At 44.9% G+C, this 16,761-nt stretch overlaps 1 protein-coding gene across 1 annotated transcript in view; it reads left to right on the plus strand.

The window, feature by feature from the left end:
- Positions 1-3,162: 3,162 nt before the first annotated feature.
- RFX6 (regulatory factor X6) overlaps positions 3,163-16,761 on the plus strand; it is a 52,449-nt gene continuing 38,850 nt past the window's right edge. Inside the window, exons 1-4 of the mRNA XM_056856217.1 lie at positions 3,163-3,538; positions 6,870-7,026; positions 8,738-8,861; positions 13,583-13,644. Of these exons, the coding sequence (XP_056712195.1) occupies positions 3,163-3,538; positions 6,870-7,026; positions 8,738-8,861; positions 13,583-13,644 (719 nt within the window). The remainder of the gene's footprint in view (positions 3,539-6,869; positions 7,027-8,737; positions 8,862-13,582; positions 13,645-16,761) is intronic.

The raw sequence follows: 16,761 nt of genomic DNA on the forward strand, positions 1-16,761 counted from the left end.
CCCTCCCTGGAGCTGTCAGGGTGCTAGGAGAATTCCCACAGCAAGGAGTCTAAACACACTGTTCACAAGGCACGAAGCTGGCCTTGGCCGGCACCTGGGGACACCACAACATTCCTTTCTCAGGCCCATGCCTGACAAGTTCGCCAATTCCATGCATTATACCCGAACAGTCCCTCCCCGCCGGACGTGGGGGGAGGGGGGCTTTAGAGGGGGCAGAATGTCAGGCACGGCCTGGTACTCAGCGGTTAGGCCAGATGGTGCTCCAAGGTCGAATTGTTGTGCAACTCTGTTATGTTTTGACTCGCTCTTCTCTGGGAACAAGGGCTATCTATGGGTTGCCGAACCAGGAGTCGTCCAGAAAGTTCATTTCAACTTTATATGTACTGTATTCTCATTCCTACCTCCATTAGTATCCTTGCTCTTTCCAAGTTGGTTTCTGTAACTTGCTGTATATTTTCCATTAAATCAACCTTCTAAGGAGAACCTGCCTAGAAGTCATTTGTGGGATTTGTCTGGCGAGCCCGGAGCTGACATTGTGCTTGAATGACCCTGAAACAATCCCTCCATTAGATACCATGACTGTGTAGCTTATGAGTGCTGTTGTAATGGACTACTGGCTGTTGGATGGGTCCTGAGGAGATCCAGGTCCCAATTCTAGCATTCTGTTCCCCATGAAACTGCCTAGGTGACTTCAGCCAGTCGTGTTCTGTCAGCTGAGCCTACTTAGCAAGATAGTTGTGTGAGGGCAAAAGGAGGGAAGGAAGAGCCATGCACACTGCCTGGAGTTTGGTGGGAGGGTGGAATGAAAAGGTATTAAATAAGTATGAGGAGGCTGCAAATTCACCATCTGTGTCTCTGAAGCGTTGCCAGGAACTAAGGCAACACCCAGGGCTAGTGTGTGTGTGTGTGTGTGTGTGTGTACTCACTGGCTTTGGGCCTCTCCCAAGTCCTGGTCCTTGTGTGGTGGCCTGCCCCACCCAGCCAGAGAAAGTGTGGACCCTCAGGAACAGCCTAGTGGGGATCTGCAAAGGGGAGGTTGTGTGTGGAAATCTCTGTAACCTTATTTATGAATACCAGCACATTTTTTTTAACCAAAAAGCACTAGTCAGCGAGGTGTGATGGTTAAGAGTGGAGGACTCTAATCTGGTGAACCGGATTGGTTTCCCCACTCCTCCACATGACCTTGGGCTAGTCACAGCTCTCTTAGAACTCTCTCAGCCCCACCTCCCTCCCAGGGTGTCTGTTGTGGGGAAGGGAAGGTGACTGTCAGCCCGTCTGAGTCTCCCTTAAGTGGTCGAGAAAGTCGGCAAATAAAAACCAGCTCTCCTCCTTCGCCTTCTGGCCACAGCACTGGACAAGGCAGCCTGGCTGCCCCCGCCCAGAGGTGGCTGCCGTCCCCTTGCAAACAGGGCTTGCCTTGGAGCTGAGCACCCCTAAGGCAGGGCTGTTCCCGGGGGGCAAGACCCGTCCAGGGAGGAGAATGCTGTGTACCCCATTTATGTAATCCTACACCCAAAGAAATTAATCCAATAAACTTTATCTGTTGTCAGTAGGTAGATACACCACTGGTTCCCAACCAGGGGTCCGTGGACCCCCAGGGGTCCGCGAGAACTAAATTAAGGTCCACGAAACAAAGTTATAAACCCATAATAAATTTATATTTTCAATTAAAAGTTCTCTATTGTAAAAATATATATTCAAATATTATTCTAAGTTTAATGTTTAACTAAAAGTTTTGGTTAAAGTTTATTTTCAAATTCTCAGAATTTTTATTTTGAACCTCGGGGTCCCTGCCCCGAACAAAAAAGTCCTAGTGGCCCCTGGTCAAAAAAAGGTTGGGAACCACTGATATACACAGATAAATCAACCCCTGCAAAAGAACTGGGTGTCTTATTAAACTCGTGGATGCGCATATCCTTGCGTTAGCAAATACTGTATCTGCTATCAACATCTGCAAAAGAACTGGGTGTCTTATTAAACTTGTGGATGCGCATATCCTTGCATTAGCAAATACTGTATCTGCTAAAACACTGGTTCCCAACCAGGGGTCCGTGGACCCCCAGGGGTCCGCGAGAACTAAATTAAGGTCCACGAAACAAAGTTATAAACCCATAATAAATTTATATTTTCAATTAAAAGTTCTCTATTGTAAAAATATATATTCAAATATTATTCTAAGTTTAATGTTTAACTAAAAGTTTTGGTTAAAGTTTATTTTCAAATTCTCAGAATTTTTATTTTGAACCTCGGGGTCCCTGCCCCGAACAAAAAAGTCCTAGTGGCCCCTGGTCAAAAAAAGGTTGGGAACCACTGATATACACAGATAAATCAACCCCTGCAAAAGAACTGGGTGTCTTATTAAACTCGTGGATGCGCATATCCTTGCGTTAGCAAATACTGTATCTGCTATCAACATCTGCAAAAGAACTGGGTGTCTTATTAAACTTGTGGATGCGCATATCCTTGCATTAGCAAATACTGTATCTGCTAAAACACTGGTTCCCAACCAGGGGTCCGTGGACCCCCAGGGGTCCGCGAGAACTAAATTAAGGTCCACGAAACAAAGTTATAAACCCATAATAAATTAATATTTTCAATTAAAAGTTCTCTATTGTAAAAATATATATTCCAATATTATTCTAAGTTTTATGTTTAACTAACCGTTGTGATTAAAGCTTATTTTCAAATTCTCAGAATTTTTATTTTGAACCTCGGGGTCCCTGCCCCGAACAAAAAAATCCTAGTGGTCCCTGGTCAAAAAACGGTTGGGAACCACTGAGATACACAGACAAATCAACACCTGCAAAAGAACTGGGTGTCTTATTAAACTCGTGGATGCGCATATCCTTGCATTAGCAAATCCTGCATCTGCTATCAACACCTGCAAAAGAACTGGGTGTCTTATTAAACTTGTGGATGTGCATATCCTTGCATTAGCAAATACTGTATCTGCTATCAACACCTGCAAAAGAACTGGGTGTCTTATTAAACTTGTGGATGCGCATATCCTTGCATTAGCAAATCCTGCATCTGCTCAAAGAAAGCACTTTCCAGATCTGTCGAGCGCACCGTCCTAAACAGAGGGGGCTGGCGCAAAGTTCTGTGCGACCCTCACACCTGCGCTCTAGAAATTAGCTCAAGTTAAAACATCACCGCGGGCCGATGGCCCATCTCTCCGCTTGGAGCCCCGAGCAACTTCGGTGGGGGCGGGCCTTCGGTCGGGGAGCCGGGCTGGGGGTCCGGGGGGCGAGGCGGTCCCGCCCCGCCGCCCCCGCCCCCCCGCCCGCGAGGGAGCCGCCTTCCAAAGCCGCCCGCCCGCCCCTCCGGGCTCCTTCCCCCCCGAGCCCCGCGCCTCCTGGACGGGGAGGGCAGCGCGGGCCGGAGATGCAGGGGGCGGCCGGCTTCGGCCCCCGGCCGCCGGGGGAGCGCCACGACGGGCGGCCGGCCGGAGCGGGGCGGGAGGCTCCTTCGCCCCCGGCGGACGCGCCGTCCAGCGGGCTGCGGCAGCCCGGGCGGCGGCGCTCGGCCGTCAAGGCAGGTGAGCGGCCGCGGCGGGGGGAGAGGCCAGGGGTCTCCTTCGGCAGGTGCGGGGCGCGACCCGGCGGGGCTGTGTCCGCGCCCTCGGGGGCATCGGGGGTGGCGTTCAGGAGGGCTGCCCTGGCTTGAAGCTGGAGGCTGGGGTAAGGGCTAAGCACCACGCCCGAGGGGACTTGCTTGCACCCCAATTCTTTTCTGACCCTGGACGCGGTTAGGAAGTCGTGCTGCCCACCCCCTGCTTCACTGCGGCATTGCCATGGTTCATGTGTGGGTCTGTTGAGTGCCGTCAAGTCGTTTCCGGCTCTATGAACCAAAGTCCTCCGAAATGTCCTACCTTTGACCGCCTTGCTCCGATTTTGCCCGTTGAGGGCGGTGGCTTCTTTTATTGAGTCCGTCCAACCCTTGTCGAAGGCTTGCACGGTCAGAGCTCCTTGGTTCTTGTAGGTTGTCCGGGCGGTGTGACCGTGGTCTTGGGATTTGCTTTCCGAAAAAATGCCAAGACCACGGGGACACAGCCCGGATAACCTACAAGAACCAATCCAACTCTTGTTGGGTCTTCCTCTTTTCCTGCTGCCCTCAACTTTTCCTAGCATGACCCTCTTTTCCAGTGACTCTGGTCGTCTCATGATGTGAGTGACCAAAATACGATAGCCTCATTTTAGTCATTTGAGCTTCTAGGGTCAGTTCAGGCCTGATTTGATCTAGAACCCACTGATTTGTTTTTTTGGCCGTCCAGGGTATCCCAAACACTCTCCTCCAACACCACATTTCAAAAGAAGCTATTTTCTTCCTATCAGCTTTCTTCACTGTCCAGCTTTCACACCCATCCATAGTAATAGGGAATACGATGGCATGAATTAATCTAGTCTTGGTGGCCAGTGACACATCCTTACACTTCAAAATCTTTTCTAGCTCCTTCATGGCTTCCCTTCCCAGTCTCAATCTCCTTCTGGTTTCTTGGCTGCAGTCTCCCTTTTGGTTGATGGTGGAGCCAAGGAATAGAAAGTCTTCAACAATTTCAGTTTCCTCATTGTCAACCTTAAAGTTGTGTAATTCTCCTGTAGTCATTACTTTTGTCTTCCTGATGTTCAGCTGTAGTCCTGCTTTGGTGCTTTCTCTTTTAACTTTCAGCAGTAGTCATGTATTTTTTGGTGTATTCCCCCCCCCCAAAAAAAAACAGGCGCGTCCTTCCAGAAATAATACTTTCCTTCCTCATACCCAGGACCGGCGCTACCACGAGGCAAACTAGGCAGCCGCCTAGGGCGCAGACCTCAGAGGGGTGCGCCTGAGGGGCACTGTTTTAAACAGACTAGTTTCTTGAAAAAAATGCAACTGACAATTTATATTTTTAACTTTGAGATAAGTACCACAACAGTGCTATGAAACGTAATTAATTATAATGTCCTATAAAAAGTTTTGTGCTTTTATTTTTTCCTACAAGACGTCTGTTTTTGAAAATTGTTTAGCAATTGGGGGGGGGCACAAGTAGTTAGCCTTGCCTAGGGTGCAAAAAATGACTGGCACCGGCCCTGCTCATACCTGAAGTGTATTTTAATCAGCAGGGAGAGGAATGCACTCTGCACCTGCTCAAGGGAACTTTATATTTACTTGATACATTTCGGGGGGGGGGAAGACTATGGTATAGCCAGATCTCGGGAACTAAGCAGGGACTGTACTTGGAAGGGAGACCACCAAGGAAGGCTCTGCAGAGGAAGGCAATGGCAGACCACCTCTGTGCCTCAGTTGCCTGGAAGGCCCTTTGCTGGGGCCGCCTTAAATTGGCTGCGACTTGAGGGCGCTTGGCACACACATTTCAAGATTGAGGTACTGGCAACAGTGCAGAGTTTGAGCCCTACTGTAATTGAAGCCATGGCCGATGCCAGTCATCTTTGCACCCTAGGCAAGGCTAGCTACTTGTGCCCCCCCGCATTGCTAACCAATTTTCAAAAACAGATGCCTTGTAGAAAAATACAAGCACAAAACTTTTTATAAGGCATTATAATTAATTATGTTTTATAGCACTGTTGTGGTATTTATCTTAAAATAAAAATATATAAATTGTCAGTTGCATTTCCCCCCAAGAAACTAATCGGTTTAAAACTGTACCCCTCAGGCCAGTTCTGGGCCCCCCTGAGGTCTGCACCCTAGGCACCCGCCTAGTTCGCCTAATGGTAGCACCGGCCCTGACTGAAGCCTGTCTCAGGGGTTAAACAAATTGGCTCCAAAGTAGGTCTTATTGGGTTCCAAATAACTGCAGCCTAAAAAGAAATAGCATCGCTTGCTAATGTGGTTTTTGTATGTTATCCAGGCTATCCAAGCCTAAAATAAAAGTGAATGTAACTTCTTTCTGATTATAAAATGGATAAAGAATTATATTTATTAATCCCTAATATATTTTATGGGACTGTTAACATGAAAAACGTTTGAGACACCCAGAATTCTTCATTATCTGTTCCTCCCCTCCCACTCATATTCTGATCCTGAACATATTTATCTCAGGGTGAGACTGCAAAACAATGGATGCTTAATTGGGATATGTATCACCGAACACAGTGGCATTCGTATGTATGTATGTAAAGCCTTCCTTCCTTTAGCAGGATTTCCTAGCAAAGTTACTTAGGACTCCAAGCGAAGAGATGTGTAATAGGCCAACTGTTATATTTTAACTGAGCTAATTTCTAGAGTGCAGGTTTTAGGGTAACACAGAACTTTGCACCAGCCACCTCTGTTTATGACTATGCATTCGACAGATATGTAAAGTGCTTTCTTTTAGTAGATACAGTATTTGCTAATGCAAGAATATGCACATTCACAAGTTTAATAAGACACCAAGTTCTTTTGCAGGTGTTGATTTATCTGTGTTATCTACATACTGACAACCGATAACGTTTATTGGATTAATTTATTTTGGTGTAGGATTACATAAATGGGGTACACAACATTCTGAGAGCCGATGGAAATCTCACAGAGGGAGATTTGGAGGTGAGATGTTCAAATTGTTGCTCTTGCTCCCTTGATTTTTGTAGGCTCTCAGCTTGTTTTTACTATACCTCTTTTCATAACGACATTCTTCTTCTCCCTCTTTTTCACATACAAATGCACAAAATATTAGCCAGGCAATCCTTTATTGGATCAGCTTTATGCAAGAGGCTGGACATGGTGATCTTCACAGCTGTTCAACCCCCACAGTTCCATGATCTGTAAAGCGAGAGGCCCAAGCCTGAAATGTCCTTTTCCAGGTAGCAATCGAGCCAAAAGGACAAACCCAAACCCCACTTCATGATTCCCTTTGTTTTATTGCCTTTTCTTTCTAAACTCCCTTGTGCTCTCAGAAATTCGTTTCTGCAGTGAAGCCCTTTCCTCAGAAGAGGAGGATGGGGAGACTCACGAAAGCAAGATAAAATCGCTGAGCAAACACTTGCCTCCAAAGAAAACCATCACTCAGATTATGAAGGATAAAAAGAAGCAGACTCAGCTCACCTTGCAATGGTAAGCTCATGAGCCCCCCACCCCCACCCTAGAGCGCAGGTGCAGTGTATCCTTTCCCCTATCTGCTACTGCAGCGTGTTGTTTCTTTTCCTTTGTTTTCTGGGGGTATTGTTAGAAACTGAATTCTTAGCACAAGCCCAATGTAGCTTTGCCTTGTGAATGCAAATCAGTAGTTCACATTGGTATTCCAAGACAAATATATTTATATACATATAGTTTTGTCAATCTGCTATGTAAACTTTTTATTCTGCACTATATATATTGCCATAGGCAATATATCATTTAACTAGGTTACAGCTTATGTGAAATGGACTGCGAGGGCATTGAGTTGTCACCTGGCATTAAGCAGTGTCATTCAAGCATCGAAAATGATAAAGGCTCAAGGACTATATGTGTTTAAAATATGTATATCCCTCCTTATCTCCATGGATTCCAGATCTCAGAATGAGTGGGCTGGAGAAAGTGTAAGAGACTCTGTAGCAAGTTGAACACCTGCTGCCTCCAGTAAAGTCCTGTACAATTTCAATGCAGCATTATTGTTCCTGAAAGTACAATATTAATTTCATGTTGGCATATGCAACCAGAGAGCCAGGGTGACCTGCTGTTGTGGTTAGCATGTCAGGTCACTCTACAAACCCCCACCCTGGTCACTTTGGGCCAGTTACTCTGTTTCAACCCTAACCTACATCACAAGGTTGTTCTGAGGATAAACTGAGGGCAGGGAGAACTATGGATGCTAAACTGAGCTTGTAATAAATGTAACAGATAGATGGGGCATCCATTTGTGAAAGATCAGGTGCATTTTTTCATTACACCCTTGCCTGTAGGTCAGTTTCATAGAAATACCCCCCATACACCTGTACACATTTGCCAACCCAGAGTCAAAAGAGATTTGGTCACTGTGGCAAATGTGAGAAAAATAGCCTTGATAGTTGGTAACTGTAGGCCATGGGAGCTGGGGAACCAGTTAGTCACCTTTTTGTTCACTTTTCAAAGTGGCCCTGCGGAAATCTAGCAGCTCTCCAGTGCTCTTTAGAATCAAGCTGTTAAGGAAATGATGAGATGATCTCAAAGTGTGGAGCATAGTTGATCTTGTACTCCAAAGCACATTTTCTGTAAATAAGCCTTATAAGCCATGCATGGCATTGATTTCCAAAGAAAATTAAATTGCAACTCCAGCATATACTGAACTTCTGAGTAGGAAACTTCATTATGGTTTTGAGTGGCTGGAATGATCTGGGCTTGGAATGGTTGAAGTCCGGTGCCCCTCACCTTAAACACATGACCCCCAATCCAGTATGGTGCTGGTGAGACATCCAAGTAACAGTACATGCACACTGGAGTTTATTGGAACTCTTTCCTGAAGCAGATTTCTCTGTAGAACCCCACACCTTTCAGCAGAGTATGAAAAATTAATTTGAGTTCAACAATGGGGGGAAACAATGAGTTCAGCAATGGGGAGTGTGCAGCACCAGTCAGGCATACAGTAATTTTTGGAAAGCGACCGTTAGGTGAAACTAAATTCTACTTGTTTCATTCAAATTTATTTCCATATGGACCACAAATCTGGATTCTGAAGCACTAAAAAGTGATTGGGAATACAGTTATTATCTACTTTTAAAGTTGTAAGCTGGAAGCAAGGGAAAGGGAGGGGAAATTAGGAGGGGGCATAGAGCATGGCATTGTATTCTGATGACTTTTTCCTCTTCAGGCTGGAAGAGAATTACATTGTATGTGAAGGAGTTTGTCTGCCAAGGTGCATCCTTTATGCACATTACCTGGACTTCTGTAGGAAGGAGAAACTTGAACCTGCCTGCGCTGCCACATTTGGGAAGGTAAGGAATGCATCTGATCTAGCTATTCGAAGACATTTTTAAAACCAGAACTGTAAGTGGAGCCTCCCCTCATGGAATATGGACCTTCATTGGTCACCTTCTGCAGCTCCCTCTGCACCACCCCAGATGCTGTCTGAGGGATCTCTGGGAAAGCGTGTGGGATGAAATGTGGAGGGCTGCAGTCCAAATGATGAACCTGTGAAAAGTGCAGAAGCCCCTGCCTGTGTACAAGCAGAAATTACTTCCTCTCAAGTGGCAGTTGCAACTCGTGATTCAGCCCAGTAGCACCATTTTCCTCAGAGTAATTGTGACTTTCAGAGGTCATGTACCTTAAAGAGTGCACTAAATGTGATGGGGCTACCTTGTACGAAAACAGGACTGAATAAGCCCTCCGTGGCTTCAACCTGTAAGGTTGATTTAAATCCACGCTCCTGAGGGATGTACTTGTTACTTTTTACTTTTCAAGATGGAGTCCAGAGGGGACAATAGTGAAAACAATGGATTTGCAGTTGGGTAGATCCTGCACAGGGAAGGAAGGCAGTCTGGTATAGCCCGATCTCGTCAGATCTTGAAAGTTAATCAGGGTCAGTACTTGGGAGCAGAGTTGCCAGGTCCCTCTTTGCCACTGGTGGGAGGTTTTTGGGGTGGAGCCTGAGAAGAGCGGGGTTTGGGGAGGGGAAGGACTTCAATGCCATAGAGTCCAATTGCCAAAGCGGCCATTTTCTCCAGGTGAACTGATCTCTATCAGCTGGAGATCAGTTGTAAAATAGTGGGAGATCTCCAGCTAGTACCTGGAAGTTGGCAACCCTACTTGGGAGGGAGACCACCAAGGAAGTCTCTGTAGAAGAAGGCAATAGCAAACCACTTCTGCTTCTCACTTGCCTTGAATGCCCATTGCCAGGGTCACCATAAGTCGGCTGCCACTTGACAGCACTCTACACACACAGAACATGCACAAGCAGTGCAGGCTATAGGGAAAAAGAGGGCTGGAGCCAGCAAAGTTGAAAGGAACAGGATTCCTGTAGTTACTACCATGAGAACAGGGAGCAGTTAATAAAAGGAAGAGTATGGAAAGGTAAGGTTGCCTGCAGATCTTTTCTTCCCCCAAACACCCTCCCCCCACCGCCATAATGCTAAAATCATTAATCAAAGTGAGAGGTGGGCTTTCCAAATTAAATCCAAACTACTAGGAAGTAGTGAAACTAAATACTAAGAAAGCTTCAGAGATCAGCTTTTTAAAACATCCCCGCTCTTTTTCAATTGCCTCGCAGAGCTGAAGTACATTAGTTTAATGAAATGTTGGGGTTCACATCTCGCTGTGATTAAGTGGTTCATTGCAACACAAACTTCAGCACTTATGAGAGAGATTTAACCTACCTCTTAAATAAGTTTTTTTTTTAAAAACTGTATTAGTTTTTCCTCGGAGCTTTTGGAAACAGTGGGATTAACTTTCTTTGTTAGCTGCTGGGCTTTGCAACTCCTGTATTTGCTGTGCTGTTCTCCACTGTGCAGCAGGCAAGGGACTTTGTCAGCTTGTCACCCTGAATCACTCCGTTGCTCAAGTCAGTTTCAAGGAGTGGCTTTAGACCAGATTAGCTGAACCACTGCTGGTGGGGTGGGAAGGCCATTTAGGAACACGCATTTCAGTTTTAATTTCAGAGTTATCTGTCTGAATCCATTATTGCATAAAGCAGTTTGCCAAGCTGAACAACCCAGTTTTAAAATCAAATAGTGGTACCCATATGGCTTTTGGGTAACAGTTTGACTACTGATCTGGTTCAGCTCTTACTCTGAAAATTCTTCCAAGTCGGTTTTATATGCAGTGCTGTAAAAAAATTTGAACCTCTCTTGCATCATTTTATTTACCTCTTCTTAGTGTGATATAGAAAGTGGAAGAGGATGATTTTAAAATCAAATATGAAGTATTTGTAGGCTTTACATTTAAACTGCAAGTCTTTGTAGGGTTTACATTTAAACTCCATAATGCCCAAAAGGTAAAAAGATACTAGTGTATGCATGCTCCTCTGGAGTCTCTGGGCATATTTACACCTCAGATTTAAACTGGTTTGAATTGGTTGCTGTGTCTCCACAGAACTCTGGAAACTGTAGTTTGTGAAAGGGGCAGACTGGGCTGCTTTTGAACTGTCCAGTCCTCTTTTTCCCATAATTGTTTGCCAACCTCCAGGTGGGGTCTGGAGATCTCCCAGAATTATAACTGATCTTCAGGTGACAGAGATCTGTTCCTCTGGAGAAAATGCCTGCTTTGGAGTGGCATTATACCCCACTGAGATCCCTCTCTTCCCCAAACCCTGTCCTCTCCAAGTTTCACCCTCAGATCTCCAAGAATTTCCCAACCTTGAGTTGGCAACTGCAGTTCCATGCTGCATTTAATATAATGCTGTATTTATCATAAAAATCCATCAGTGGTAATATCCTACCGTATATTATGTGTACTCAGAAGTAAGGTCACACACATGAACACATGAAGCTGCCTTCTACTGAATCAGACCCTTGGTCCATCAAAGTCAGTATTGTCTACTCAGACCGGCAGCGGCTCTCTAGGGTCTCAGGCGGAGGTCTTTCACATCACCTCCTTGCCTAGTCCCTTTAACTGGAGATGCCGGGGATTGAACCTGGAACCTTCTGCATGCCAAGCAGATGCTCTGCCACTGAGCCACAGCCCCTCCCCATCCTGCTTTTCCCTTTTGTGCCTTTGTTTTAAAGGTAAATGTAGTCCCCTGTGCAAGCACCGGGTCATTCCTGACCCATGGGGTGACGTCACATCCCTATGTTTCCAAGGCAGACTTTGTTTGTGGGGTGGTTTGCCAGTGCCTTCCCCAGTCATCTTCCCTTTACCCCCAGCAAGCTGGGCCCTCATTTTACCGACCTCGGAAGGAAGGCAGGCTGAGTCAACCTTGAGCCGGCTACCTGAAACCAACTTCCGTTGGGATCGAATTCAGGTTGTGAGCAGAGCTTTTGACTGTAGTACTGCAGCTTAACACTCTGTAGTAGAGTGTACTGCAGCTTACCCATAGGGCTCTTACTGCTTTTGTTTTACTGCCTTATTATTTTCTGTTCTGTTCTCTCCTTTGCCTGTCATAGCATTCATGGGTCAATTGCTAATCATTAATTATTTTATCAGAGGACAGGGGATTATTTGATTTCATTATAATTTTGTAATGGCGGCAGAATTATCATAATTTTTTTTTTAAATGGCAGTGGCTTAGCCTGCAAAGTGAAAAGCAGGATTTAATACCCTCATCACTGCCCAATTGGTTCATGAATGCTGTGGCTGGTGGGGAGTGGGGAAATAGGAAGTAATTAATTAAAATGTTAACTGAATGCAAGTGTGTAAAGTGCCGTCAAGTCGCAGCCGACTTATGGCGACCCCTTTTGGGATTTTCCTGGCAAGAGACTAACAGAGGTGGTTTGCCAGTGCCTTCCTCTGCACAGCAACCCTGGAAATCCTTGGTGGTCTCCCATCCAAATACGAACCAGGGCCAACCCTGCTTAGCTTCTGAGATCTGATGAGATCAGGCTAGCCTGAGCCATCTAGGTCAGGGATGAATGCAAGTAGGCAAATATAAAGGGACAGTATCCTGAGAAACCTCAGGAGGACTCTCCAAAGCCAGGAACTGTCATTATGTTTTATGTTATCAACAAAACAAAACAAAATCAAACCACCACAAACTATGTCTGAAAAATGATGAGAGACTAGAGCAGGAAAAACTGAAATGCAATTGTGTTGGACTTAGTGCAACATTTCCACAGGCATGAGAACTTCTGCCCATGGAGGGTGATTTTCTTGGTTCCACCCAGAGCAGCCCCAAACGCCCCTCAGTCCTGTACCCCAGGAGCAGGGTTTGGGGGGCATTGGGGGCTGCTGTGGGCTGGGGGAGCTGAGAAAGTTGTCCTCTGTGGGCAGAAGTTCTTGCATCTGTGGAAGTCCTGTGTTGGATCCAATACATTGGCTGACAACAGTGTTGTCTGGATTTCCATTAAAACTGAAAAATCATGGCACCTCAGAACTAAATGACTAGTATGGAAGCAGCAGAACAGAGAATGCTTTCCATCTCTATCAAGCTGTGTTTTTCAGGGTAGCTATCACAATTAGACCGGTATAAAATGGATACAGATTAAAAGTGTGGCATTGCTCCCCTGATCAAAATGCCTGGTCATTGCCACCTAGCATTCCCTCGGAGCACTAAAAACCCTAAACAAGCACAGTCCTTGCAGCTAGTCTTCCCCTTCCATTCCTTAAAAAGACAAGTGGTGTGGTTGCAGAGGCCTCACAGGTTTGACGCTTTCTGGGGGGAGCTTTCTGAATAAGCCCCTCAAGAGCAGTCAGATCCACTGTTGGTTGCAGGACTTGCTTTAATTTGTTTTTTTGTGGTTGTTATAAAATAATCATACAACACAGTGCTGACAATAGTATAACAATAAATAAAATCAGATTAAAGGAGTTGAATTGTAGGCTGCAGGACCTAAATTGCAGGCTGCAGGGAGCAACAATAGTGTGGAGTACAATTAAGTATGATGTTGAATGAGAATTAAAATGTGAATGAAAACTGTAATAGTTCTGGGTGTCTGCCTGCTAGATGCCATGTATGTAGCATATATTAATAAAATAAATACTAATAATAAGGGTTCGTCCTTTGGCCAAGGTTGACTTTTGACCTTGCTGGTCCTAGATACTTAATTTTTTTGACCTCTCATTTTAGACTATTCGTCAGAAATTTCCTCTTCTCACCACAAGGAGGCTGGGCACAAGGGGCCATTCAAAGTAAGACCCCCATTCTATATATTTGTTTCGTGAACTGTCATTTTTCATCTGGAAATGAATATCATAAAATCTTTATACATACAGTTGAAATTCCAGTGCATGTGATGAATAGACAAACAGTCTCTAGGGTGTGTGGGGAAAATATAGCAAATTGACTGTGTGTACAATATTAAAAGGTAAAGGTAGTCCCCCTGTGCAAGAACCAGGTCATTCCTGACCCATGGGGTGATGTCACATCCTGACGTCTACTAGGCAGACTTTGTTTACGGGGTGGTTTGACAGTGCCTTCCCCAGTCATCTTCCCTTTACCCCCAGCAAGCTGGGTACTCATTTTACCGACCTCAGAAGGATGCAAGGCTGAGTCAACCTTGAGCTGGCTACCTGAAACTGACTTCCATCGGGATCTAACTCAGGGCGTGAGCAAAGCTTTTGACTGATTACCACTCTGCGCCACGAGGCAATATGATTAATTTCTAATAGATTTCACTTTTGTATTGTATTTCCTTAGTTTTGTGATATTTACTTTTATAATTTTATTATTTTCAAGATGTAATTTTCTGTTGTGAATTGATTACTGGCTGGTGTTTTTTCAGTGGTTGTAATTAATGGTTTTTTACTCTGTCATATTTTTAATTTTAAAAACCTTATTTTGATTCTTGCTGCTTTTTGAGCAAATGCTATACGGAGCCTTTGCAGCACTTTCTAATAGCAGGGACAGAGGAGTGGATCCAGGGATATTCACTAAAGGAGATAGTGGAGTAGACTTTTTCCTGCCTTCCCTTCCCCCAGACTATTTTCTGTTTTCTCCCTCCTCTGTACCAAAAGATGGGACACTGCAGTGATGATGGGGAGTCAGGTAAAATGGCCTTTTTCTCCCTCTTCTGCTGACACAAGCTGCGAGCAGAAGAGGAAGGAAGAAAGTGTGGAGTGGGCTAGACTTCAAATGAAACTGGTCAAAAGTAAGGATTTGTTATCTCTACACATTATAGTTTTTTGTCTAGTCTTGGTAGATAGGTCCTTTTGTCAGTAAACAGTTCATGTTTTAAGCACAGTAGTATTTATTCTGCCATTTTTACAACACAATAATCCTCACCATTGAATTAAATGGGAAGCCACTTACAAGCCTGGGAATTCAATATTCACATTGAAGCTTCTACCCCTTCCATGAAATCACTGGATTGTTCAAGAAACTTCATTCATTCAAGCTACATTCAGTCTGGCTTAAAATATAGACCCGAAATGACAGAGACAGACAGATAGATCTAATGATTCATACATGTATTTCTGTAAGTCAATGGACACAAAATGTGCTGGTTAACTGTCTTGTCAACTCTACTGGAAAGTATGAAAACATATTAGGTTTGCCAGTTTAGCAGCAGTACAAAAAGTCATCAAGGTGGCACATAGATCCATCTTCCTTTGTCATATATATTACTTCCCTTAAGAACATAAGAAAGGCCCTGCTGTATCAGACCAAGGCCCATCAAGTCCAGCAGTCTGTTCATACAGGGGCCAACCAGGTGCCTCTAGGAAGCCACAAACAAGACGAGTGCAGCAGCACCATCCTGCCTGTGTTCCACCGCACCTAAGATAATAGGCATGCTCCTCTGATACTAGAGAGAATAGGTATGCAGCATGACTAGTATCCATTTTAACTAATAGCCATGAATACCCCTTTCTTCCATGAATATGTCCACTCCCCTCTTAAAGCCTTCCAAGTTGGCAGCCATCACCACATCCTGGGGCAGGGAGTTCCACAATTTAACTACACTCCTTGGCCTGCTTCCTTATCCTTGTCTTCACTCATTTCTATGCTGAATGATGGTGATCTGGGGGTTATACGCTGGCACTAATTGCCCTCTTCTGTGTTCAAGACGGCATCTTGTGTTAACTTGAAACAAGCAAGTCAGTACCAGATGTTATCTTGTGTTGGCTTTGTAATTATGGAGTCCCAACTCAGGCAACTCTGTTGCTGAATAATGAACCCATAAGAACCCATACATCAAGAGTAATGGCAGACAGCAATTTGTTCTCCTATTTATAAACCAGGATTCTAACTAGGATTAAATTATGGTCTAGTAACCTGATTTATAACCCTGACCTGGATGGCCCAGGCTAGCCTGATCTCGTCAGATCTCAGAAGCTAAGCAGGGTCAGCCCTGGTTAGTATTTGGATGGGAGACCACCAAGGAAGTCCAGGGTTGCTGTGCAGAGGAAGGCACTGGCACCTCTGTTAGTCTCTTGCCTTGAAAACCCCATAAGGGGTCGCCATGAGTCGGGTGCGACTTGACGGCACTTTACACACACACACAACAATTACTGTATGTCATTTCCCTTGATTTGGATACAACAAACTGCAGCTTGTTCCAAACCACAAATTCTCCAATCTTAGTCTAATTCATGAGTAAGAGGAAGGACTGAATCTTCCCAGCCAATGGTTCTACTAAGCTTTTTGAAACCAATGTAACAGTACATTACTCATGAGATTCATGTCTGACTGAAGTCCCTTTCATTACAACATTACTGCAGAACAACTAACTTTCTTCAAGTGAGGCCACGGTGATCTGTGCAGCTGTGGCCACCATTGCGTGCCTGTGTCAGGCAGTGGACACCCCCCTCCAATGGGCTGCATGAGCTCAAGTTACATTTAATTTTATTCTAGACTTTGATCAATGCTAAATCTTAGCTTCCCTCCATCACTTCTGAAAGGCATTATCTTATTTATTAAAAGTGATTTAGTAGGTTAATAAAACTGATATGGCAGCTGGCCTTGAGATAACGGGTTATTGCCAGTCCCTGCGGCGCTTAATCCTATCATTGCCTTATCAGCCATCATTTGTGTCAGCATATGCTCCAGTCAGGGCTACTTGCTGCATAGGAACATATGTCAGTGAACACAGGAGAGGAGGGTGAAAGACAACCCCCTCCTTGTTTCTCCTGTCAGTCAGGATGTGAAAACCAAAATGTGTCATTTTACATTATATTTTTCCAGTAGTTTGCTGTATTAACAGAGAACACTTACAGTTAGCATGTAGTGGTGGTTAGAGTTTCAGACTAGGATCTGGGAGACCCCCCCCCCCCAGTTCAAATCTCCTCTCTGCTATGGAGGTTTGCTGA

This window comes from Euleptes europaea, chromosome 10 (genome assembly GCF_029931775.1).
Source record: "Euleptes europaea isolate rEulEur1 chromosome 10, rEulEur1.hap1, whole genome shotgun sequence".
Lineage (NCBI taxonomy): Eukaryota > Metazoa > Chordata > Lepidosauria > Squamata > Sphaerodactylidae > Euleptes > Euleptes europaea.